The 27024-nt window shown below is 45.5% G+C and overlaps 1 protein-coding gene across 5 annotated transcripts; it reads left to right on the forward strand.

Moving 5' to 3' along the window:
- The first annotated feature begins 390 nt into the window (after positions 1-390).
- On the forward strand, positions 391-25390 carry LOC8039942 (stAR-related lipid transfer protein 3). 5 transcript variants are annotated; one of them, XM_029978675.3, is made up of 14 exons: positions 416-578; positions 2127-2312; positions 2815-2857; positions 4842-4870; positions 6289-6520; positions 6639-6719; positions 7589-7958; positions 10423-10538; positions 12456-12605; positions 14010-14105; positions 20958-21034; positions 22622-22726; positions 23828-23921; positions 25184-25390. In XM_029978675.3, exons 5-14 carry the CDS (start codon positions 6305-6307, stop codon positions 25295-25297), a joined length of 1419 nt encoding a protein of 472 aa, XP_029834535.1. In that variant the 5' UTR covers positions 416-578; positions 2127-2312; positions 2815-2857; positions 4842-4870; positions 6289-6304; the 3' UTR covers positions 25298-25390. The 5 variants fall into 5 exon arrangements, with proteins under 5 accessions (XP_029834531.1, XP_029834535.1, XP_029834537.1 ...); XM_029978671.3 differs by lacking the exon at positions 4842-4870 and having other exon boundaries at positions 391-578; XM_029978677.3 differs by lacking the exon at positions 2127-2312.
- Positions 25391-27024: the final 1634 nt, after the last annotated feature.

Raw genomic sequence — 27024 nt, forward strand, 5'->3', positions numbered from 1 at the left:
TCGGTCTATTAGGCTGTTTAATAATACACTTTTTTCTTTGCAGTTACCCTTTAAGCCTCTTGTGGCTGCTTACGACCGGCTGCGCAGCAAATCCGTCGATCGTAAGCCGGCTGCAGGCAGGTAGTACCAAAAACAAAATTGGTAGATCACGGTCTACCGTTTGAATTCCTGCCTTTTCCCGCCCTTTTGGTATTGCGGACTTTAGAAAGCCCAACTTAGTAGAATTAATTTGTCTTATTTATAATCTATAACAAGAGATATGGCGTATTATAGACCTATCTGCTAGCCGTGCACGCCTTGTGCGAACCCCCTTTCTTTGTGTGCAAGCGAAGGGGAATATTTCAAGAGATAAATTATAAACCCTAGCCAACCCAGGTTGGCTAGGGACGACGCAGCAATCCCCATCGCGGAAAACATCTTTCCAGCAGATAGCGTAGAAAATGTAAACAGCAGCGATGGGTGTTCGCTGCCTTATCGCACAAAATTTTCGCGTAGAGGCTTTGAAAAGCATATCGCTGTTATCAGAATAAGCTGTAAAACTATATTTAACACACACATTTCGTGGGAACAAGAGAAAGGTCAGTACCCCTTTAGTAATCCCCTTCAAACGAGCTTTCTTTTTCCGCTTAGAAGTACGTCGAGTATCGAATCTTCCCTAGTTTGTGTTCGGAAATAGCCGTAAAAATAAGAAGGATTGACGTAAACACGCTCTTTAGTCGTTCGCTACCATGGTCGCGATGCCGGGCATTGCGCAGCTGCTTCAATCGTCCCAATATTCCGTTCGGACACGTTACAAAATATTCGAGAAATGAGCGCGTGCTCGTGAGTCAAATCAGCTGTGCTCTGTGTCTTGTGCCCCACTCTGTAAATCGCGCCGAGACAGAGCGCTTTGTTGCGCGCTTTGTAAATATAGGCGTATGTCTTTCTTTGCGTTCAGCAAACACCGCACGTGTAGTACTTTTTTTTTTTTTTACAGCATTTTTTTTAATGTTGTTTCTTTTATTTTGTATCTAATCGTTTGATATTTGCGCGCGTCGAAATATTAAAGGCCAATAAATCTAAGGCGTGCCAAGTGGGCGTAATCTAATCAGCGGCGATAAAGGAGAACCTAATTGGAGATTCCAAGCTTGAGGTGACAATTCTCGCTTTAGTTTTATCTTGGCGTCCCGTTCACCGCGCGTTCAAGAGCTTACTGCCCGTTTCTGTCTCGTCTGGTCGCTCCTCGCTTCGGACAGCCGTGCAGTCTACCGCTCTAAAATAGCTCGTGTTATTTGATCTTGAAAGCTGATGTAAGTATAAAGTATCTCGATCGACCCCTCGCTGTGAAGGAACATGAAGTTTTTCGCTTCGCCTTTCTTGTCTCCCTTTTGTAAAAACTTAGTGGGCCTGTCGCGGCTCAACTTTTTCATTTTGTTAACGCTGTGGTTCGGCGTAATTGTACCATCCTAAAAACTGTATCTTTTTGTTTTGTTTTTGTTGTGGTATAACTTTAAATTTGTATGTATAAAAATGTATGTTCACTTAACTAACTTTATAATTTATTAATTTATGCTCATATAAAAAATAATGCATCTGACCAGTCTATGAGAGACCTGAGTTTAGATCCCAGTGTTGGCACATAGATATCTTGGCGAATTTTTTTTTTTATATACCTTTTTCATTAATGTAGTTTTTTCGTTGTGCTGATATGTAATGTGAGGGACATTGAGACGTTATGACTAGAGCTGAAACTTCCGGGACAAAATTAGTGCTGAAATCAAAACAGAAATGCAAAAACATCAAGGCACTTTTCGGGAAAATGTATGCTTTTGCGGGTACACTCGGAGTGTTTATTAGCAATGAAACATGTATACTTTCTATTATTACAAAACACACTTTCTACTCTTGTGAGTTGAAGAAAATGGTTAGGAACATCTCAAGTGTTTCTTTGCTTAGGTTCTGCCTTTCCTCTGTTGACAAATTCTTAAAGTCGTAGAATGGTCGCTCCACTTCCACAGAGAGGGGTTGCAAAAACCTGAGGGCTCCTTTGGCATTCAAGTCATAAACGCCATTTGGAGTTCTTTGTGAACATGCTCGCTCTATTTCAGGGTTTTTCTTGAGCGACTTTCAAAGTTTGTCTTTTGCAGAACCGTCCAACAATAACACGCCAGCAGGGGCGCGCATGGAAACGGCGGCGTGTCGCTGGAAGCCATCGCAGGCCAATTGGTCGCAGCTTTTTCTGGGGCACACTTGTCGTCAACAACCATCAGGAGCGTCCATGGCACTATCAGTTGGTGGCATAGTATATCCAGCGCTTCTGGAAGGCAGGGAAGGTAGCCGGCTCATATATGGTAGCGCATGCAATTTGAACGCTGTTGGCAAAAGAATGCCACGCTGGCTCCTGGCCGATGCAAAAAATATTATCAATGGGTGAAAGGCATATTTTATACAAACGTTTTAGTTAAGTGACTGGACACTAAATAGAAAATCGGGACAATATTGAATATTTTGGGACACTTAACATAGAATTAGGACAACTTGGGACAACAAAGTTGATGAAAACCAAGTGGAAATAACTCGATAGATGTGTACTGGTAGCTGACACTGTTAACCGGGATGTTTTTCGAAAACGGGACGTGTCCAGAAATCTCAGCTCTAGTAACGACAGATCTGAACAATTCTTGATTATCAGCCGTCTTGTTCTAAGGGTTTTGCACTCCGGGTGAAGACGATGACGGTCGGCGTTGACAATGATTTCTGCATTCAGTATTGTGTATGTTATTGCTACTTTTCCAAAACTGGTAGCATGACTGCCCTATATTTTCCTCCTTTCAGACAGCGAACACCTGCATTAAAATTGGAGAGCTTCAATGGAAAGGTAAGTTGTGAAATCATTACATTTGTATAACTATGGCAACTTGCTGATAGAGCTGCAAAAGTTACTTTTAAATAAGAAAAATTCAAGTTGCATGCCACCGAGGCTTATGTGATTGCCCCCGATTGCTGACCCTCTGCTTTGTTTTTAATGGCAGAAAAAAATGACAGTTCAATACCTTTCCCATTCAACACGCTACTACGATGCATTTCAAGGCTGTTTCATCAACTTGTAGCACTCATCAGTAGACAAAACTCATGAGTCTACATCTTAGGCATACTAACTTCCTACTGAACTTCTGAGTGTCCATACAATGACCTAGACCGTTTTCTTTCCTCGTCCGAATGAAGGCAAATGGTCGGCCTTGATTGCTCAGATTTCTTATAGTCTCTGCGGAAAGAAGCCGACTCTTCTCTCGCAGTAGCCTGCCTTGCTTGGAATAAGTTGACTGCCTTCATTATAGTTGGTTGCCTCAAAGTCAATGTTTGGCCATGAGCAGTGATTGGCTCGGAAGGCATGGACAAATTGGGCAGTGGAAGCTGTGCATTGACTAACACTGATCCGACTGCCATTGCTAGAGAATTTACCCATTTCTACCTTCAGTATGGGTGAATATGAATTGCTATCTTAACTTGAAGAAGCTGTAGTTCAGGCTGTTCCAGGGGATTTAATAGAGGGGTTAAAATATGCAAATATGGGTCATGTTCCATGGGAATGTAGCACCATATTGATAACATCTATGTACAGTTAACTAAATGACACTGTGAAACTCCTCTGGTTCGTTGCTTCATTTCATTGGGATACAGGTTGAGCGAGAAATGGTGCCTGTGTTTGCGAGAAATCTGCGACCTGTCCATTTGCTGAGAATGAAGGACCAGTTGCTTATTCATAAATCTAAAATTATTCAGAAAGGTAGAAAAAAAAGACTGCAGCAGACATTGATTAACCCTTTGCATTTTGAAAGATGTCAACTGTGTTCCTGTGGATCATTAGTCTGCAAGCAGGGCATAAAGCTGCATAAACAGTAGACCATGTTCATTGCACTGTCTGACAAGTAATATTTCTAGCTTCCTTGTGAAAAACAGTGTGAACGAGACTAGGACAAAAAGGAAGGACTACACAGGATAAGCACTGACTAAGAACTGATTTTTGATTGAAATGTGTAGATGTCACTGTGCTTGCATAGGCATAGGGTACACCATGGATTTTGCACTTTTTCTTGTTTGTTTCCCACTCCATGTGCTAACCAAGATCCAGAATATAGCCAGTGAAGGTTGGCTTACGCAAGAGTGCTTTTTATGTAGTAGGTTTCCTTCAATTCTCTGCACATTTGGTCTTGGTGTTAAAACAATACGGTGATGTTGGAGAACTGCAGTTCGCACCCGCAATCTCGATAGTGCTTCGCTAAATGCGAGTATGCAGTCCCTTCCATGGAGCTGTGTTGTTCTCCGAGTCAAATGTTCTGGCATCGTCCCGTTTGCCCAATATAGGAGCACATGCAGGAGAAAGGGATCATGTAGACCGTGCCTTTTACGGAGGTGACGAATTTGATGCGTTTGATATTGCCTCTTTCTCTTTGCCTTTGTGTCAGTTCACCCTGGAGCATAATCAGCCTAGTTTGTTGCTACCTTTTAATGCTACCTTTTTAAGTCCATGTGACATGCGGTGAATATATGGGATTACCGATACCTTGTTCTTTTCCTTCTTCAACTGTTCACCTTGAGCAGGACCGGCTTCCAAGTTTTTTTACTAATTTGTCAAATGCTGCCAGAACGACGAGTCTGGAAACCCTGATTCTCTCACCTTTTCAAACTGCAAGCTGAAGCCTATGTTTATTTTGTGAATGCACAACTTAGATCATGTGGATCTTGAGCTTCCTCTGATTCTCCCAGTGCCTAACTGATTTATACTGTAGTCATTGCAATCATATTTAAAGTAAAGTTTGCTTAGAAATACTAAAAAGGGATGTCACTCATTGGGGTTTCAGCGCACCTGCATATTGCTTTAGCATTTCAGGTATGTAGTCCCATCGTCTATGACTACTGTGATACAAGTTTTACTGGTTTCTTTGGGTGCTTTATTAGCATTAACATAGCAATTTGAGATGTGCTATTTCCCATGGCTCTGGAGTACTCTCTTTAATTATGATTGCGCATATTTGGTATGAACCATACAGATTTCCTAAGGAGAAGACATTACAAATATGTAGTAATATTGGAAGGGATAGAAATGCTAAAATAAGGGTTACTGCGCAGGTGAGCTAGTGAACGATCATAGTGAAAAAAAGCCTAGAGACATTATTGCCATTAAGAGAGAGGGTTCTTTTGTGACTGCTTGGACCTTGTCCGCCTGACTGTATGTGGAATTGACGGTTGGCATTGTTTGAGGAGTTGTGGCCCATATAAGTAAAACTTGAAAATAAATTCTGCAGGTGTTGTCCAATTTGCGTCCCTAGTTTTAAGGTTTTCTTTCACTATGAGAGATAAAACGACTGTTTCCAGCTTCTGTTTTACAGCTCTTTAATATTGTTTCAACATTATAAATAAAAAAGGCTCCCCATTGTATTTGCACTTTGCAGTGAACACACTTGGCAATTTACCTTTAACAAAAGTGTGCCATGCCTTCAATCCAACATTTTTTTCAAACCTTTAGGTGGCCACTTTTGCCACTTTATTAATTTCTGCCCTAGTCCTTTTGTTTGTGAATTACCAACCATGTTATGAATGGCTATTTTTTAACAGGTGAATCTTTTTTTTTTTTTAACCACAAGTTTAGAACAATTACATCCACTAAAAGAGAAAGCGAGTTGACTTACGTTGTCAAATTAATGTCTTCAAACGAGGGCAACATGGGTCGGGCTTCTCCACCTTTCTGGTTTTACACTTTGTTGTACCACCCAAATTATAGCAAGATTCCAGTCTGAGGGATATTTTGAAAACATTTGTTTGAACAAAACTAAACGGATCAAGAAATAGAAACTGGCATTAAAAAGCCAACTGACCCGTCCCCTCTCACACCCAGCCATGCGTTTATGCCATTTGGATGGCACATGCCTTATGTTCCAAAGCAGTTAATGGCTGCTTTGGAACGAATAGAAAATACACGCTGCAGCCAATAGCAGCACTGTGTATTTTATTTGTTTCTGTTTCACTACTTCCATGGCTTACGGCCCCTTTGCTCGAGCTTCCAGCGAGTGAGACTGGGTGGATTATCCATAAACAAAATAATCCTCTCTTTGTTTCTTCCCTTATGATGTAATGCACTTAAGCAAAAACAAATTCCTGTTGCATGCATTTTGAACTTAGTGTTTATTTGGAGTGCAAACTAGCTGAAGGGAAAGAAAGCATTTCATGGTACTTTTAAAGTTGCTTATAGTATACCCGTAAGCGTGGTCGTAGGTCATCTCCCAAGGCGATCTGTTTCCACGCACGTAGCACCTGAGGGACCAGGATGGGTGCCAGCACTTCGCACCAGGATGGTTACCAGCGGGCAGAGCCCCACTGGATGCACTACGGGTCTATCAACTTTGATGACGAAATCCCGGCCGAAGTTCTCAAGGTCGGGGCCTCGGTCGGGAAGAAGATATCGCCCGTGAGGAGGTTCTTTGCACTCCTTGCCACCTTTGATGTCTGCTTCTGCTCCTTCCTCTGGATTCTAAGTGCAATGGTGAGCGGCGCCCGGTGTTCCCTCTGGCTCCACTGGGACGTTTGCGGGGTGCACCGTTCCTCGCTCTTCGACCAGTTCAGTAAGCAACCTTTGTCTCCTGTTTTTGTTTTTTTTACAGCTGCAGTATAAGTCTGTGAAGTTAGTCTATCAAAGCGAAATCCTCAATTATGCCATGTCAAGCTCCCTGTTCGACATGGCCGTAAGTATGAACTTTCTTTGCTCCTCGTCACCACATTTTGAAGACTGGGAATTGACTTTGTAGGAAAAAACATGACGGCCGGGTGAAGAAAATATTTTCAGACTCCAGATTAACTTTTTCTCCACTGTACGTAACAAGCTTATGTTAGCTGTGGTAGCTACAGTACGTAACGGAAACAAATTGAACCGATATACCAGGAACACGTAGCCCCACGTAGAAAAAGAGAAGGCAGAGAATTCGTTTCCTTCTTGCCTCGGTGCTAGCAACATTATCGAAGAAGGGGTAAGGGCAGTTCTAGGTGAAACGGGGTAATGTGAAGTGTCAACGAGGGCGGTAAATATTTGGCGTTCAACGACGATCTGCGTAAGAGACAATGCGCCAAAATCGTGCTCGGATTAATCACGGTGCCTGGAACGTATCTCCGACTGGTGTGTTTACCGTCTTCTCTCATCCATGCATCGAAAGTGATCCGGAAGTGGCATCAAATCACGTCGCAGGAGCGGGCGTGTTGCGCCATCGAACGTCGCAATCCCGACAGTTGGTCAGAGAAATGCCGCCAAAAAAGGGCTGTCGTTGTCGCTGCGTCCCGTCCCGCATCTGTCTCAGTTTCCGTTAACCGTCCGGCTGCAGGGCTACCTGAAGCAGGACAGACCCACTCTCGAGGCCGCGGTATACGCTGGTCGAATGCACGTTCCAGGCACCGTAGACTGCGTCGCTTGGTGTACTACTTCGATCGTTCTAAATATTTAAGTGTTCGCCCGCACACGTACGGACAAGCGTTCTCTCTCTGTTGTGACGATCGTGCGGCTGCGAGAGATGGAAAGTGGCGCCGCTTTGTGCCGCTACTGACGAATGTGTGTGCCCCCCAGGTGCTGGCAGCGCTGCGGTTCCTTGTCCTGCTGCTGGCCTACATCGTGCTGCGCATGAAGCACTGGCTGTTGGTGGCCCTGATGACCACGCTGAGCGGTTCCCTGGTCATCTGCAAGACCTTCCTGTACGACTGGCAGGCCCAGCTGGCAGTAAACTCGGGGGTGCTGGCCGGGGTACTGCTGCTGGTCACCTCCTTCGTGCTGCCCTGGGGCCAGGCCTGGTTCCTTGACTTCCGGGTGGTACCGAGTGAGAACCGGGCCTCCCAGCTGCTGGCACGCATTGTCAACGACGCCTTCCCGCCCGTGCCCTCCGCTGCAGCCCGCTTGCGCAGCGAGGATGGCGGTACCTCCTTCTACTCGCCGGACAGCGGTGGGTGGCACCACTCCCCTGTGCCGCGCATGCGAGTGTATTTTTGCGCGTTCGGGGGAGCGATGTCCGCACATTTAAAAGAAGAAATCGCAGACTCACACAAGCGCAGCTCTTGCGGTCCATGTTGGGAGGTTGCTGATGGTGCGAGCTAATAGACCCCGTCGTAACATTGGCAGTCGTCGTTTCTTGGGCACAAAGTGCGCGACTGGATCGGAGTCCTTGCTAAACGTGCTCTTTCTCGACATCGGCTGAGCCGAGTTCACGCCGAACGTAGACACAGCCCTTGTATCCAATGCCTGCCCAAGTGCGTGCCCAAACTACGGCAGATTTGGACAGTTTGTGCTGCGGCTATTACATGGCGTGCACTTTCGAAGAGAGTCCAATGACGGCACCATGTGGACTTGCACGACTACCGCATCTGTGCGACTATTAGTCAACACCCAGCTTTGGCGACTGGAAAGAACAATTACCCATACCTCATTTATAAGTTAGCGTGCATTCGATGAGAAACAGTTCTAGCCGGACACGGAGTCGCAGCCGAGGTCCCACCAGGCTCACCATGAATCGAGCGCGTGGGTTGTCATCCTTCGGGGCAGGTCGCTCTGACCTTTTGCAAATGGTTTCGCAGTATCACCTGCATTGTGCCCTTTCCCAAAGATAGGCAATGTAGTTCTTCAACCGCGCTGCACGTGGCTGAACATGTCTCGGGACGGCCTGTTCTGGTGTCATCCTCGGGTTGCATGCCATTCGTGTCTACGGAATGTTGAAAACAAAATGTTAAAACTGCCAGCTGAAAAGGTAGATTAATTTTATAATCTAAAATGGAGGCAATGGACGAAAAAAGGTAACAACCAGCTCGCTCGTTTGCTCACTTTGTCTTCAATCGTTTTATAACTTGGAATCTAGGGAGCCGGTTGTTTTAGCTATAGGTCAGGGCACTATGAAATATCTAAAAAAAAGTACAGAGTTCAGGCACATATCATTTGGAGTTCAGCTAGAGCACTCATTGGGGCTTGAATGCTACTATTACTGATGCATTTTTAAGACTTTGTTTTTGTTGAACTATAAAAGAAATCTTGGTGATCTCTTTTTTTGAGAGCAGCTACAGAGTGCAGTGCATAACGAGATTTGGCTTTTCAGAACCTGCGAGATCTGTCAATGCTTGCTTCAAGGGGCATCACCAATGGTTGTCGGATGCGGAAATGGTCGCGTTCATTTCCAAGATTGTGTAGCAGGACCGAAATTACATGCTAACAGCTGTTATGTTATCATAATATATAAATTATGGCTCAGAAAATAACATTTCAATGCTTTATAATAAGGATATGCACCTTCAGAAAAACCTACCGTAAAGTTCCGAAACAACGCCTGCCCCCGAGAGATCGCCCATCCTTTTTTTTTTTGGCTAAATATCTGTAACATAAAAATTCCGAAACATCGTCCACCCCCGATTCCCGTCGGACGCCACGCGATGTGCGATGGGAATCGCATCAACCACGCAAATGAACTTGCGTCTGACAAGTAAATTCATAGCAGGTTCCCGCGCTTTAGTCTGCGAAGTGCGCGCGAGATATCAGCTCCCGTAACACGCGAGTTGTTCCCGCGTGTATGTTGCACTGTGAAATGCGAATCTACTGCATCCACAGTCTGCGGTATCCGTTAACGTGACATAGGGTTTGTAGCGGATTCCCACGTTTTTGTCCACGATCTGCGCGCACGATATCGGTTCTTGTGACCAGCATGTTTGTAGCGGGTTCCCGCGTGTTTATTGCACCATAAAACTTGCATCTGCTGCGTCTGCGATTTGCAGTATTCGTTCCCGTGAGATGCGAGTTCTCGGCGGGTTTGCGCGGGTCCTTTGCACCGTGAAATGCGAATCTACTGCATCCGCAGTCTGCGGTATCCGTTAACGAGACATGGGGTTTGTAGCGGATTCCCACATTTTTGTCCACGATCTGCGCGCACGATATCGGTTCTTGTGACAAGCATGTTTGTAGCGGGTTCCCGCGTGTTTATTGCACCATAAAACTTGCATCTGCTGCGTCTGCGATTTGCAGTATTCGTTCCCGTGAGATGCGAGTTCTCGGCGGGTTTGCGCGGGTCCTTCGCACCGTGAAATGCGAATCTGCTGCGTCCGCAACCTGCGGTATCCTTTCCCGTGACACGGGAGTTTGTAGCAAATTCCCACGTGTTTATCGCATCGTAAAACGCGAATTTGCGGTGTCCACAATCTGCGATGTCAGTTCCCGCGTCACGTGGTTTGTAGCCGGTGCCAGGGTGTTTATCATTAATTTTTGATAAGGTTTTGATGTGGCGTCCCCAAAGATAGCCCACCCCATGTTTTTCATCATTTACCTCTTCATTTGGGTGGGCATTCTTTCGGAACTTTAATTGATATTATGTACCTGCTTGTTTGACAGGGTCAGACAAGCTTCTTGATATTATGTACTTGCTTGTTTGACAGGGTCAGACAATGAGAGTTTGGGTGCAAAGGGTCTACAGCGGAGCGAGCTTGAAGTTCCCAGCGACCTCAAAGTGAGGTTTGAACCAGAAAGCTCTTCAAGGCCACTACTTCCAGAGGTGCGTGAAGATTGAGGCCTTATCAACTCAGCATACTTTTCGGGTACTTTGTGAGAATACACAAAAAATGCCACCTATTTCAATGCTTGAGGGACACTGGCATGTGTCTTTCCCTTCAAAACATTTGCTAAGGTTTCGTATGAATTTTTCTTTGTTCACTATGGATCACGGATATGACCTGGGATTGCGAAATAGCAAGGTGAAAACTGGGCTATGCAGCCGCAGTCCTTTCCTGCTCGTGTGGTAGCTTTGGCAGGGCTTTTTTCAGAGGCGCTATGCATGACAATGCTTCCACTGTTGAGGCACAAAATGCATGCCAAGTTCATCTGTGCAACATCGCAGCTGAGCGACGCACAGTATATTGTGTTACCACTGGTTTTACCATGATAGTGCAAGAAGAGGCAAATATTTTTGTGTGCAGATAGCATATTATTTAGTAAAGACACCTCTTGTAACTGACATAGTTGAGTCTAAGTGTAGTCCATATCAAGTTGTTGTACTCCATATCAAGAGTATAACTTCATTATGTTCATTTTAGGTTGCACTAAGATTTCAGACTGAACTTTTGTGAAGCAACAATTTTGCTAACCACAGCCATGGTACATAATAGTAGTATTATGAACTGCTTCACATGGCCTGAATGATGTTTGTATTGCGCTCGGCTTGTAGTAGCAACGCTTATAATGATAGTACCTCTATTTTTTCCAACAAAAACAATGTTGTAAAGTGGCAAGGGAAAAACAGCTGGACGAGCCTCGAGCCACCTAAACCAGCAATCTTCATGCGGGCACCAAAAGAATTTATAGGAAACCAAAAGATGGCATATACCAGGGTCTCAAACACACGGCCCGCGACTCGGTGGGTCGCGGCCCGCAGGAAACCGGCTAAGAGTCCCGGTTCCCATGTCTCGAGCGCACGCGCCATCGTAATCTCATCTCGCCAATTCATTTTTGCTCGAAAAGTCGCTCCGTTTTTTTAACGTATTCATATAGTTTTTACTTATATTTGTTCATTTGCACTTTGTTTCGCTTGATCGTTTGCTTCCCAGCTTTTTGTAAAGACACTAATTCTGGTACTAGGCTGCAAGGGGGAGCTCCTCATTGAAGGATGCATCTCGGATGTGCAAAGTCTAGATCAGTAGGAGCAACTGCCGAAGATGAAGTTACGAGCTCAGAATTCTCGGCTTAAAAAAATATCCCCATTAAAAGACAAGTATGGGTGTTGTAATAGAAATCTTCAGGAAAGCAAGAACTGTCAAACAACTGATTGTTTTTAGAGACATGTTGAGCTTGGTTAATTCTTGAGTGAATTGAGCAATGGGGACGACAGTGTACTTGCTCTCTTGTTCTATTAAAAATGCGAGCACGTTGGCGGGACGGTATCATTTTAATTATTGTTATCACATCAGGTCAGGGCCCAAAGTAGTCTTTTAAACAAATCAAACGTAAAATTGGCACTGGCAAAACTGAGTTTACAAAAAGCATAGAGCACGAGGTGTATTCTGTTTCAAATCTTTTGAACCCCCCTCTCTCTCTCTCGCCGCCTTCCCCCCCCCCCCCCCCAACTTTGGCCCCCGGCCTTCCCAGTGTCGGCGATCTGGCCCCCATGCTCAAATGAGTTTGAGACCACTGGCATATACAATACATAAATGAAAAAACAAATTATAGAAGTAACTCTTTACACGAGAAGTAGCATATAGATGCAATTTACACAGTAGTGAAAGCATATGCAGAAAGTTAGAACCTCACTGAAATAAACGCGAAAGAAAACATCAACTCACAGAATTTAGCTCATGTCGCATACAATTTGGTTTGAAATAAACATTTTCCATAAGAATGAATTTGGTGTGCACTATTACTTTTAAAGACTCAATATTCAAGCATGCAAAGACTTACGAGTGTGTGTGTTGCCTTGCAGGAACGAAGCTACAAGCGCAAGGCAGAGGAAGCGCTAGACATTGCCTTGAAAATATTCCACGAAAGCAACTGGAAGACGGAGAAAATGGACCACGAGGGCGCTATTCAGACGTGCCATCACTCAGAGTTTGGAAAGGTCTACAAGTATGCGGTGGGTGCTCTTCATTTGGAGACCAGTTTAGGGAAGTGCTGAGGCAAAGATCAAGCTAACAGTGTCACAGATCACTGCAACAAATGGGAGAACTAGAGTATTGGTAGTGAGATGGCCTGATAGCAACCATGAATGGGTGCTTTCATTACATAACAGCATTAAGGCCTGTTCACACTCTTGTGACCTCTTAGAACTGGGTGCCTTGAAACCTCTTACAACGAGAGGACACCCTGGCGCCATCTATTGGGTAGCATTGTAAACTTGGCGGTCCGGCATATTTTCTATTTCTCTCGCGCATTATCCTTTCTTTCTTGGCTCGAAAAACTTTTGTCAACGTTATAAACGAGCCTTTCTTGTAGGTGTTATGCACGTTTGACCTCGGAAATCCCGCAAAACCTTTGCTCTTGTGAAATGCAGTTCCGGGGTCACTGCGTAGATGGCGCCAGAGTGCCAGTGTGTTCCCTCTTCCTAAGAAATTTGAAGAGGTTTCAACAAGTCTCGTCTCTCTCGGTCGTACTCGGTTGCAAGAGTGTGAACGGGCCTTTATTATGAGGGTGCCTTCAGTGCAATGCTGCCGAATGTGCAGGCTTTGAAAACTTTTTTGGCTGTGTCCGAGCACCCCCTGAAAAACTTTTTCGTATGACATCCTGCCTCACATTAATATACTCTTTAGTGTTCAAATTAAGTAAAAATAAAGCTGGAAATATTACACTCGTTTTTGACAGCCTTCTTTTACAAACGTGCCCAAAGTTTTCGAAGAAAACACAAAAAAACAATTTATTAGTAGTTACTTAAGAATCCATGCAATTAATCATCTTCCGAGTGTCCTTTTAACGCATTCCATGTGCTCTTCCGTTACTTTTCTTGAAGGGCATACTGTTCTGACGTCGCTTGAAGCCAGATATCCATTGTTGCTTCATTCGTGATTGCTGGGCTAACTTGAATTTACTTTGCTGCAGTCTGCCATAACATATTAATATTTCGAATAAAAGTTAGCTATAACTTTCAGAGAGGTGCTAAAAATTGCATAAACAAAGCGAAAAAGAAAAAAGTCTGGTCCCTATGATGTTGTTTCTACATAGAAAGTAGTATGCCCTGCTATGCTCTGTTTAAATGTAAATGCATGTTTTTTTTCATGTCAAGCTGAATTTGAATATTTTGCATAGGGTAGGATTTCAGGGCACAATTAAGAGTAACCAGTACTATTGGTGACCCCGAATTACGGTACATGCCTGCCGTTTATCAATGACATTGTGGTCTGAAACTATGGTTTCCTTACCTCGGGCATAGTGCATGCTGACGTATCAAATGCCTTTCAGTAAACTTCACCAGATGTCACTGAGGTTTTATCTAGCGTGGCTTTTTCATAGTGTCACTGACCGCCTGTGATCTTCTTCTGGACAGGGTACCCTGCCAGCGGCTCCCGAGACCATTTTAGATATTTTGTTCAATCGGCTAGAGGAACAAGTTTTGTGGAACCCGAACGTCAAAGAAGCCAGGGTAGGTCTATGTCAAATGCCTTACTCCTTCAGCAGAAATATTTAACATGTGTCACATTTCTGTCTTATTGTAAGCAAAAATTGTATCGGACTACATTTAAAAAATTGAGACTCCAAATCCACGCTGGGAAGGTTGTTGGCCAGTGAAGCTGCAACAATTGCCCACTGCACTATAGACCCTTTTTATAGCAAACGTCACCAGGTGTTGCTCCAGGACGTCCCAGAGAACTTCCGGTTTATATAAAGAATGAACCAAGGTCACCTTAACACTGCTGCTTGAAATGTAGACGAAACGTTTAACCACCAATTCCCCAAGTGAACGCCAAAAGAACAAAGGAGTGCGAGATATATTACAAATTTTCGAATATTCTAGTAAACCATCTTGTGTCCTCCAAGATGTAATATTGTACAGCCGAAGGCCCTTGTTAAATCTCCAACTTTGTTGTCCGTGTAGCATTTATGCTTTCTAGCACTGGTGACATAAGCAAGCTCAACAGGCTTGGAAAGACGGTGCAACCGGAAGTTGATATGGATGCAAGAGGCAGTTCATGTTTGTAAACAGCAAAAGGGTCTATACCAAATGATTGACAAAAAAAAAGTAAATGCACTGTAACAAACTTTTTTTTTTATATGAAAGACTGTGTACTACTGTTGCTGTGGCAGCTTACGCAACTGCAATCTTTACTGAGAAATGCATGCGGGGAGCGCTATGTGCTTGGCATTGTTAGCGGGGCTAGTGACGCCGCTGCCCACTTCATACTTTGCCGTTGCCGCGGCTTATGCTTATGCGACCACAGCCTTTACCGAGAAATGCAGGGGGGGCGCTACGTGCTTATCATCTATTACCTGGTTTTGAAACTTATTTTGTGGTTTTCTTATTGAAGCAAGTGTCAAAACCACATATGAGATAAGGCGCCCGTGATGGTTTTCTGTCAACGGAAAAACAAAAAAACCTGACCAATGAGTCATATACAGCTTCAATGTAAAAGATATTGTCAGGAAGAAAGAAGAAGCGGGGCTGAGATGGAGTGCGCGTGCTGAGCTCTCTCGGATCTGCATCGAACGGTCACCGTGGACGCACCATCTTAATCAAACTTCATTCATTGTATTAAACCCATCCATCCATCCAGAGCCTTACAGGTTGGTGGAGGTCAGCGGTTTCCTACCCCTCGCCACACCTCGCCACCCCCGACCCTGGAGCTACGCAGTGGACAGACCACCCAACGCCCGCCCATGGCTAACCAAGAAGGTAACACAACCGTAACCCGATCTACACCCGCTGTGACTATAAAACATCGACAGCGAGACCCTCAGATATTCACGGGCTCTCCTGACTCAGACGTGGATGACTGGCTGAAGAACTACGAGCGCGTCAGTCAACACAACGGATGGGACGACTCCTTCAAGCTCGCCAATGTGGTCTTCTTCCTCAAAGACACATCGCTCCGATGGTTTGACAACCACGAAGAAACCATCGATTCTTGGGACGGCTTCAAAACCGCGTTTGCGGACGCTTTTGGTCAACCCGAACACCGCAAAGAGAAGGCTCGAGACCAACTACAACACAGGTACCAGTCCACAGCAGAATCATCAACCGCCTACATCGAAGATGTCCTCCGACTGTGTCGCCGAGTCGACCCCGAGATGAGCGAAGATGACAAGATCCGCCACCTATTCAAAGGGCTCTCACAGGAATTATTTTCCATCGTAGCCCCCAAGTCTCCGCCGACCGTAGCTCAACTCGTGTCTGAATGTCGGAAGTACGAAGAGCTCGACAACGCGCGAATACTCAAGAGGCCGTTCGAACGCCTTCCTGAGGTGTCTCTTGCTTCGCACACCGACACAAACCTCTCGAACCTGATACGTACAATCATCCGCGAAGAACTAAGATATTTTCTTGGGCAGCAGCGCACACCTTTGCCTGCATCCCAGCCATCCAATGAGCGCCACGACATCAAATCAGCTATCCGAGATGAACTTCGCTCTGCTTTAGAGCCCCTGACGCACAGCACTCCCCCCTATGCCCCCGCCGCACACCCGCCAACACCCCTGTGCGCATACCAGCAACTTCCCCTTTCCTATGCACCACGACCGCGACAATCTCCTCAAACACGCCGTCAAGCCGATGTCTGGAGGACCCATGACAACCGACCAATATGTTTTTATTGCCACGTTCCCGGCCACGTCCTCCGCTACTGTCGGCGCCGATTAAATGATACAAGCCCCCCATCCATGCTCCCTTCTCGAGACCGCAACACCTTCGAAGGCCACCATCCTTCTTATGATTACCGGCAAGTCGATAACTCGTCTTTTCGCCGCTTCTCACGACCCTACGCCGACAACACTAACACTGGAATCGTTTCTCATGACCGCTCAACCAGCCCCGCCGCGCAACCTTCACCCCGGCGTGGTCGCTCACCGTCGCCCTACCCTCGTCGTCACCGCTCTATTTCCCCATTCACTGATCCCATCCCTCCGACGTCTCAACAGTCAAACTAAAAACCGCAGCCTGCATCGACAATGGAGGTCAGGCTGCATCTCAACAATATCCGAAAAACCCTCCTTCTGCGGGACCAACGAATTTGAATGTGGAAATTGGACATCAAAACTTTCTTGCTTTAGTCGACACTGGCGCAGCAAAGTCGTGCATTCCCGAGAACGTCCGTCGACACTTGCGAAAAGTCCTCACGCCCCCATCTGAGGGCCACCTGCTCCGCATGGGCAATGGTGATTTGGTGCGCCCTCTCGGATACTGTACAGCGCACTTAAGGATTGGTGACAACCGATACATTGTCATGTTCACTGTACTTACCACCTGCATCGCTGACGTCATTCTTGGTTGGGATTTTCTTTCTTCAACCGCCGCCTTCATCGACTGTGAAAATCGTGAAATTCATCTGAATTCTTCAGTCGACATCCGGGAACATATTGAGACCCCACTGACCGTCCTTCATATAGACTATGACCTGTTGCTGCCACCTCACTCGGCCGTTGCTGCCACTCTCATGGTTCCGAATTCAGTCAATGAAACCTTCGGACTCATTGAACCTATTCATGCTACGTTCACAAAGAAAGGAATCGTCATACCTTATTCTCTTGCCTCCATCGCAGGAGATAAATGTAACATCTGGATCACCAACACTTCAGTCCAGTCGCAGGTACTTCCTCGAGGCAGTCGCATCGCCACACTCCAGATGCATATTGAGGAAAGTTTCGCTACACTTGTCCCTACTGCTGCAAATACCAAGTCCCTCACCGACAATAACTTCACCGAACACAGACATAAGATGATAGACGGAGCTCTCCTCCCAGACCAACTTCAGAAATTGGACTCTCTACTCCACTCTTACGAAGATATTTTCGACTTCAGCGCCCAAACATTAGCCCGAACGATGCTTGTCGAACATAACATTGATACCGGTAACTCACACCCACTTCGAAGCCGACCGTACCGAACCTCTGCCGCAGAGCGTCGAATAATTAAACAACAAATTGATGACATGCTAGAAAAAGGAGTGATCGAGCCTTCGTCCAGTCCTTGGTCGTCCCCCGTCGTCCTTGTTCGAAAGAAAGATGGCACCTGGCGCTTCTGTGTGGACTATCGCCGCCTGAACAAAGTCACGGAAAAAGACGTCTACCCCCTGCCACGAATTGACGATACACTCGACACGCTACAAGGCTCGTCCTACTTCTCATCAATGGACCTTCGAAGCGGTTACTGGCAAGTTCCTCTTGCCCCTAGTGATAAACCGAAGACCGCCTTTATAACGTATAATGGCCTTTACCATTTTAACGTCATGCCTTTCGGGCTTTGCAATGCGCCTGCCACATTCGAGCGCATGATGGATGCTCTACTTCGTGGCTTATCTTGGAATATTTGTATCTGTTATCTCGACGATATTGTGGTCTTTTCTCCAACATTTGAGGAACACATCTCACGACTCCGCACAGTTCTTGAATGCATTCGTACTGCTGGACTCCAATTGAACAGCAAAAAGTGCACTTTCGGCGCCCAGGAAATTAAAGTGCTCGGCCATATAGTCAGTGCCGATGGAGTACGCCCAGATCCTGAGAAGGTACGGGCCGTATCAGAATTTCCTGTTCCACAAAACGTCAAACATGTGCGGACATTTCTAGGCTTATGCACCTACTTTCGAAAATTTATTTATCGATTTTCTCACATTGCTGAACCTCTAAATCAACTGCTACGCAATGGCATCTCTTTTCGATGGGGCCCAGATCAACATACGTCATTCGAACACTTAAAAAATGTGTTGACCACAGCCCCTGTTCTTGGTCACTTCGTCGAACGTCAGGACACCGAAATTCGAACCGACGCGAGCGGAGAGGGAATAGGTGCTGTTCTTGCTCAACATCACTACAACCAGCAGCGTGTCATCGCATATGCTAGCCGAACCCTCACCAAAGCCGAACGCAATTTTTCAACAACAGAAAAGGAATGCCTAGCAGTCATCTGGGCAATTTCCAAATTTCGTCCTTACTTATATGGATCATCCTTTCGTATTGTCACCGACCATCATGCGCTATGCTGGCTTGCCAGCCTAAAAGACCCATCAGGACGCCTTAGCCGCTGGTCCTTGAAACTCCAAGAATACCGCTTTACCGTTGTATATAAATCAGGCAAGCGACACCTCGACGCCGACAGTCTATCTCGGTGTCCTCTCCCCAACAACGCGCCCCTTTCTTATGAGCATCACACAGCAGACACTACGGCAACCCTTCATAATCTCGACATGGCATCAGCGCAGCTCACTGACAATTCTCTCAGGCCACTGATCCATTACTTGCAAGGTTCCACAACATCTTGCCCTCAGTATGTTCACCGACGTGCCCGCCTCTTTTCTCTTCGAGATAACGTTCTCTGCAGACGCAACTACGAACCCCAAGGACGGCAATGGCTTCTCGTAGTACCCCGTCACCTACAAACAAACATAATCCAAGCTCACCATGACGATCCCACAGCCGGGCACCTCGGATTTTCTAAAACGTACTTTCGAATTCGTGACAAATTCTTCTGGACCGGCATGCAGCGAACAATTAACAAATATGTGCGAGCCTGCCACTTATGCCAAACCAAAAAAAGACCCACACAACCGACTCGCGGACCTCTCCGGCCAATTTCTCCACCCCGCCAACCGTTTCAACGCATTGGAATTGACTTCCTTGGCCCTTTTCCTCAAACAAAAGCAAGAAATCGCTGCATAATTGTAGCAGTTGACTACCTGACACGATACGCCGAAACAAAGGCGCTCCCGGCAGCGACAGCCCTTCATGCAGCAGATTTCTTTCTATACAACATTCTTCTAAGACACGGCGCTCCTCAATCCATTATCACGGACCGAGGAACACCCTTCATGGCGACCCTTCTTCAAGAAGTATGCCGCCTCGCAAGCACGATTCATCATATAACCACTGCCTACCATCCACAAACGAATGGTTTGGCAGAACGACTGAATCACACCCTAGTCGATATGATTTCGATGTACCTTACAGATGACCAGGATAATTGGGACGATATTCTGCCATACATAACATATGCCTATAACACCAGCCGGCAGGCTACTACAGGATATTCACCCTACTATCTTTTATATGCACGGGAACCGATGTCCACCATTGACACGCTCTTACCGTACATTGATGACACTTCTCTCGACACATACCTCCAAGATGTCCTTTCTCATGCTGAAGAAGTTCGACAGCTCTCACGCATCCGCACCCTGCAATCTCAACAACAACAGATCATTCGTCACGACGAGCACCACCCTCCCGTCTCCTACAATGTTGGCGACGAGGTTCTTGTCTGGACACCTTCTCGTCAGACTAGAAGGTGCCAAAAACTTGAAAAACGCTTCAAGGGCCCATTTCGAATCTCTCGTAAGCTGTCCTCCACAAACTACGAAATCACACCTGTACATCCACTGCACCACCACCACTCTAAATCAACCGATATCGTCCACATTGCGAGACTCAAACCCTACTACCGTCAAGTCCCATAACATCTGCGGCCGGTGGACCGGCCTTTTCCCCCGAGGGACGTATACTGTCAGGAAGAAAGAAGAAGCGGGGCTGAGATGGAGTGCGCGTGCTGAGCTCTCTCGGATCTGCATCGAACGGTCACCGTGGACGCACCATCTTAATCAAACTTCATTCATTGTATTAAACCCATCCATCCATCCAGAGGCTTACAATATCCATTGGCAGAAATTCTAGTTATCAGAAGACTGATTTAAAGACATTGGGAATCAAGCAAACATTTGGCAAAGTTGGCCACTTTTTTTTTTTTTGGCATATACATTTTGTCTTAGGCATCTAAGTGCCTACAATATTTACAGGTGGGGCAACTGTCAGTGATTGATTTCCCTACACACCCCCTAGGGGGGTGTATATCCCCCTTGTTTTTTTGAAGGCAACCCCTTAATCCGCAACAACTCCTCTATTCTCAATGCCCCTCCCCAACCCAAACCCCCCCCTCCCAAAAAAAAAATAAATAAAAATAAAAAAAAATTAAACATTTTTCCTAATTTCAATTCCTGGGGAAATCCCTGATAACTGTAACTCATAGTTGTGGCACTGTAAAATTAATAAATAGGCATCCTAGCTGTTAAAGATGTGGGTTACAACCAGATATTGCCAATACTAGTAGGTTATTTTTGTGCGAAGAGCTTAATGAGGATCCATGTTCAGGAGATCGCACTGGAGCACTGAATCCACATTTGGTCATTGTCTGTTGTTGAGATTACTTCTAGAAACAGCTCGTCCAGTGATAGTTGTGGGCCTTGCTTGGTTTCTATTCCTTTGGTGTTTAAGTTCTTCCTGTGTTTTTTTGCAGGTTATTGAGAGCATAGACAACCAGACTGACATTGTTTATGTGCTCTCAGAGGGTGCCAAGGGTGTAGTGTCTTGTAGGTAAGCAAAGACTACATAAGGTTCATTTCACTATTGAGGTACTTTGAAAATCCTCTTATTGCTTAGCTACCTAAAAAAAGCTTATTTTGAAGTGAGAGTGGGCTGTGCAAGTAGTTTTAGTACACATATAAGGAGGAGAAAGCTTCCTTGGTGCTGTAATGCTATCCTCTTCGATAGAATTGACGTCATTTTAAACCCCCCAAAAATGGAATGGATTCAACAAGAATTACGCCATTTACATAACATTTTCAAATGGTTAGTTTATTAATAGATAGTACAGTTGCAATCTTTATGAAGGTGAAAATGAAATCATCAATCGCTCCCTACTGGCAGCACCATAAAGCAACGCCCATGGTGGTATGTGCGCTTTGCAACCAAGGGGCAAAGCCAGGCTTGCAAGCTGCCATGGCCGCCGCTCATGGCACTGCCAGTATGGAAGGTTGATGATTAGGTTCTCACCTTTATATGGATTGCAACTGTACCACTAAATGATGAATGATGATACATATAGTATTATTTTTGCTAACAAAAAATGCCTCCAATAAGACAACAAGTTGAGTTTTCCATATTTAACATCCCTGCAATCATGGACGATGCACATGTTTAAGTTATCGGTGGCATATTGGTATTTCTTACAACATCATGGAAGAGTGAATGCACTTGAATCTGGTTTGCTTGTTTTCACAGCTGTGTTCCTTGTTCACTCTGGAATTCTTGTTTACGATTAAAATTATTTCTCTTTGGGGGGGGTGACATAATGCCACCACTTTCTTCGATGGTTCTGCATGCTTTAGATTCTGAGATTGACTGGTACATGTTGTGAAGAGAGTGCGGTAGAAGATTGCATGCATGCAGCAATTCTCTACTGCACTCTACTGGTCAGAATGGTGGTGAAAGCTTGTAGCTTGCGTGTCATCCTGTTTCTTTTAATTGTGTGTGACTCATCTTGATGCCTAGCTTTCTTAGAAAAACTGACACTAGTCAACGAGTACATTGAGCTTCTGATGCATTCAGTGGCATATCTAGTAAATGTTTTCAGGGTGGAGGGGGCTGAGGTGGCTGGCACGTTCCTGACTTGGAATGTGGAGAGGGGAAGGGAGGGTCAAGATGCATATGTATATTGTAGGATCGACTGGATTGTGATGGGGGGCTGAAGCCCCGTAAGCCACCCCCCTGGCTATGCCGCTTGATGCATTCTCTTTTACATAATCTTTTGCACTTCCTGTTCCAACCAGTAGCAGCTATATAGCAGGCAGCTTGCATGTCATGTTAGTTTTGGAGCACTGGAAGAATTTTATTTTCAAATGGGATCTCTCAATTGCAGAGGATAAATTTTTTTCTCGCAGTCATTGCTAAAGGCAAAATAGTTTTGTTATTTTCAATCCAGTGACTGGGGTGTCACTCTTGGCAGACCAACCAATTTGCAAGCTTCATCTTAAGCTCTTACTATAATTTCTTTGGTTTTTTGAGTCTAATGGAAGTTGCATATTTGTACTGTTAAACACAGTTGGGTTTATTGTTGGTGTTAGTTCGTCTCACTATTTTTTGTTGCCTCACTGTTTCTTTCCAATCCACTTTGTTCGCCAGAGATTTTGTAAACTTGAGGATGTGGCAGAGGCGAGGTGAATCCTACTTGCTCTGCGTCATAGGCTCGGAGCATGTCAACCAGCCACCGAAGAAAACTGTTGTGAGGTGTGCAACATTTGTTTATAACTTTGTTTTCTGATGTGTTTTGGCTTTAATCTTTTCTTTCTATTGGCAATATGGAGTGTATAAGAAGCTAACATTTGTCACAAAGAAGAATGTGTTCTGTTTCACCGGTGGACAGCAGCAGCAGTCGCTACGAGTCGTTAGACTCATGTGATCTTGTGCTCAATGTATCTCTGCACTTGATTGGAAAGTCACACTGCCCATTCTAGGTGCTTAAATGAGCTTGGCTGACTTATAGCATTTCCTGGGGTCTATTTAAACATACCTATGAGGTGCAGTCAAATAATCTGCAGTGATGTCAAAGCGATATCTGTGACACGTCACGGCGAAGTCGTTGGGCATCGGTGTCGCATTCACGCACCGTGGGGCGCTTGAACAAAAGCGTTCGGAACAAAATAGACACCGAACCAGGCACGTAGCCAGGATCAGGGTGTAAGATAGACAGGTGGGGAAACTGCCCATAGAAACCTACCGCGCCGCCGTGACCGGATTGTGTACTCGTCTGCTTGCGGGAGGCTTGCGGGTACCCCCGATTGGCGACAGATGGCGCTGCGGCGAGAAGAAAAAAATTGGAATCGAATTTGCATGGAACTCTATGGGAGAGTGCGCAAAATAAACTGAGAGCACGACAGTCCTCCGTTGAAAATACACGAGAAACCTTCTCCGTCAGTTTAGCCAGTCGCCACCGGTCTCGCACCCGGAGTGAGAGTTCGCGGTGCTCCACATAGATGGCGCCACAGAAAAAGAGAAAACCGAGGGGGACACAATCCGGTCGCTCATTTGGCTCTCGTTTCACCACCTGTCTATCTTACACCCTGGCCAGGATTTTGTTTTGGGGGGGGGGGGGGGGGGGGGGGGCCTGCCCATGACAAAATGCTGTAGGAGGGGGAGGGGGGGAGAGGAGGTCGCAGCAAAGTGGAAGATTTTTGGGGTGGGGGTCCAGGGTTTCCTCTGTTTTGCATTATTATAGTTCCCAAAAGGGATATATCACGTTTTTGTGTCACTCTTTTCAAAATTCTGCAGGTGCCTATTTTTAATGCAAACTATTCATAAGACATTCATGTGATCTTTTTTTTTTTCAAGGGGGGAGCAGGGACCTCTGCTCTACATGCTAGCACCGTCAGACAGCGAGACACATCGCAGCAAATTCCAATGGCTGCTAAATGTGAATCTCAAGGTAATCATTATTGTGGTGTTTATTTCTATTTTGAGCCATGTTCACTTATAATACTGATAAAGAAAGCACTAGTGGTACAAACACGGGGACCACCAATATTTTCTATGGAATTGATCTTACCGTACACAGTGTCTGCTGTATATGGAAGGAAATAATTACCAATGCAAAATTTCCCGCAGCACTTGATATCAATACTACTACATGCAATGCAGCGGGAGTTGCAGGAAATATTGGCAGTATATAATTAGTTACAGTTAAATCCTTCCAGCACATTAATACCTAATGCCAATATTTAACAAAACTAATGAGAAGTAGTAATGCAACTCATTAAAGGAACCAAGCTTGTGACAAACATTCAAACTACGAACGTTCCAAATGTCTTCGAAGTCCAAGCTTTCTGAAAAACTGGTAACATGCAAACCCTTAAACTTAATTAGTCAAACTAGACGAGCTTGAAACTTTTGATCTGGTCTTGTTGAGAAGCTTGAGAAATGCTGCACTGAAGTGAAGGCAGTTTGACTCTTGTGTATAAGAAGGGGACTGAGAATCTGTCATATCTCCCCTGAACGAAGAGTGCTATTCTAAATTTGCTGCTTACAGGCTAGGGTGCAGTCCCGAGAACATCATGCTTAATGGTGTCCCGCCCCCGAAAGATAACCCACCCCCATTTTTCAAAAACACCATAAGATGGCCCACGTCTAGTGATAGCAGGGCCCAGGACAATGGTGACCTCGGCAGAAATGGTGTTACGTAGCAACTGCGGGAGATAAGCGAACGTCACTGACAGGGAAGGAGTCTTTCGTTCATTTCCCTTCCCTGCGATCACAAGTTTTGCGGGTCGCAAAATCTAAAACTAGCATTTTTGACAACTTTTTCCATCACACGCCTAAAGTTAGCCCACTCCTTATTTTCACCCGATTTGCTTTCGATTTTATGTGGGCTGTTTCTCAAGGTATTACATACTACGGTGTAATCCTTGGATTGTTCATGCATCATATGCATGAGCACACTATGTGTGCAAAGCACTGTTACTCCATGAATGAGCCACTAGCTAATGCATTGGTTGCAACCCCCCCCCCCCCCCCCCCCCACCCCACAAAAAACAAAAAAAAAATTCCATGTTTAGTAAATGGTTTAGGGGATGCATTTTCATGATGCACAGCACATTTGATTTAAACTGTATATCTTCTTTTTTTTTTCATTTCATGTAAAGACCAAGAGATTCAGTGTGCTTGAAGTATCTAAGCTATTTCTTCTTGCAGGGATGGCTTCCACAGTACATCATCGACAAGGCAATGGCAAAGAGCATGCTGGATTATGCAGATGCCTTGAAAACTCATCTCAATAGTCTTCCCAAGCCAGATGACTTCATCTAGAAAGTTTTCATGCCTTCAGGGACTCAAATCTTCAAGCTGGTATTTTTGTTTTTTTAATGAAAGCTGTGAATAAAGCTTTTGTGATAAATTTTTTAAGTGGGGGTGCTGTATTGTTGCTGCTGTACTCTATATAAATTGGTCTTGCTGAACAGACAATAGAACTTTTGTGAAACTACTGAAGTGCCAACGAGCGTGCTGCAATTGTACTTATAAATACAATTAATCTGCTGGTGTTGTCTGCAGCAGCAACTGTTCTAAAACAAATGGCACTTTGCTTTATTTTAGTCATTTACTTTGAATGTATTTAACAGATAAGGCGAGTATGTGCAGCACATGTACCTACATTCCCAGCAAGCACTTGGTGCTCGAATAATTTGTCAAAGGGTCTACTGCCATCAGTCCATAGGCAGAGGGAAGTTATCAATTTACTGGGAAAGAGGCGGGGGGTGGAGCCCGACAAGCCCCTGCCCCCCCCGTATTCTGTGCCTATGCATCAGTTATTCCAGGCAGTAGAAGTCATTGGGCACCCAAAAATTGAACTGGCTTAGTGAAGGTCTTGCACTAGATTACAGTTGCCCTGCATAGCATAGCGGCTAATAATAAGAATGTAGAGAGAAGAGCAGAAGGCGCAAGATTAGAGATGGTGAAGTTTCATGGGTGCTTGCACCATTAATTCGTGTAGCAGACAAAAAAAACGTGCCAAAGACATGCAAGACTGCTTACATGTAGGAATGCGAAAGCATTCCTACAAGTAGTGCGCCAAGTCGTCTTTTTTGACACGGCGCTCCAGCGGTGACATTATGCTCCCCCACTGCGCAGGGGCGGCGACACCGCAGACTCCACGGCTTCCGTGACGAAGCATCTGCATTGCTGTGCTTTTCTTTGTTTTATTTCTGAGGTGCGTCCGCTTTAACCTCGAGTGTTCCCACCGGCTTCCACGACGAAGCAACTGCGTTGCTGTGCTTTTCTTTGCGTTTTATTTCTAAGGCATGTCCGCTTTGGTCTTGAGCGGCGCGTGCTTGATGACATTGGTGCAACCATCTTTTGGGCACAACGCCACCACCTTTTCAACTAAAAAAAAAATACAAAGCTTTTGCCTTAAAAAAAAAAAGGCAATTTGGGCGTCTGTTTTCATGGCGCAAGGTCAGATTTAGTTTGGTTCCCGGAACACATCTATGACTGGTGCGCTTACTGCGTCCTAAAATGTGGCTCCCGATCTCTGCTCGACGTCGTCGCAGAGGTGTCGCATTACCGGCCACAACCCTGGTGGCGTTGCAGCAGTGGTGGTGCGTGTGGCAGATGCCTGTTCTGCTGCAGGTCCTCCAGCGGCAGCTAGGAGTTGCAACGACGGCCACACTTGCATTCACTCATACTTTTTGCCAGAGCTTGTGCAGCCAACAGTCAGCATCACAACATCCGACGGCTTATAACACTTCGGGTTTTGCAACGTCCTTCGCTGCTGCACTTGGGGACTACCTTTCGATGTGTAGGCTGAATAAGACGCTAAACACTCCAGTTGGAAACTCGTTCCGGGCACCACTGTTTTAGGGTGCCTTTGTATGCACATTTGTATGATAATCAACCATTTTCTGTCGTGGTACTATACTTCGTTTCAGCTTCGGTCCAGACGCAGCCGGTGCTACAAGCGCGAGCATGTGGCCCAGAACAGTGCTTGCACTGCACGAGCGCGCATGCTTGGCAGGGATGCTGAAAGCCCAGAGCTCGCG

Source organism: Ixodes scapularis, unplaced genomic scaffold, assembly GCF_016920785.2.
Source record: "Ixodes scapularis isolate PalLabHiFi unplaced genomic scaffold, ASM1692078v2 PGA_scaffold0__279_contigs__length_252992795, whole genome shotgun sequence".
Lineage (NCBI taxonomy): Eukaryota > Metazoa > Arthropoda > Arachnida > Ixodida > Ixodidae > Ixodes > Ixodes scapularis.

Coding starts and splice junctions, on each gene's coding strand:
- LOC8039942 (XM_029978671.3), top strand. CDS start 6,305: ATGGGTGCCAGCACTTCGCACCAGGATGGTTACCAGCGGGCAGAGCCC. Junction 6,720..7,588: donor GCTCCCTGTTCGACATGGCC/GTAAGTATGAAC, acceptor TGTGCCCCCCAG/GTGCTGGCAGCGCTGCGGTT. Junction 23,922..25,183: donor TGCTAAATGTGAATCTCAAG/GTAATCATTATT, acceptor TTCTTCTTGCAG/GGATGGCTTCCACAGTACAT.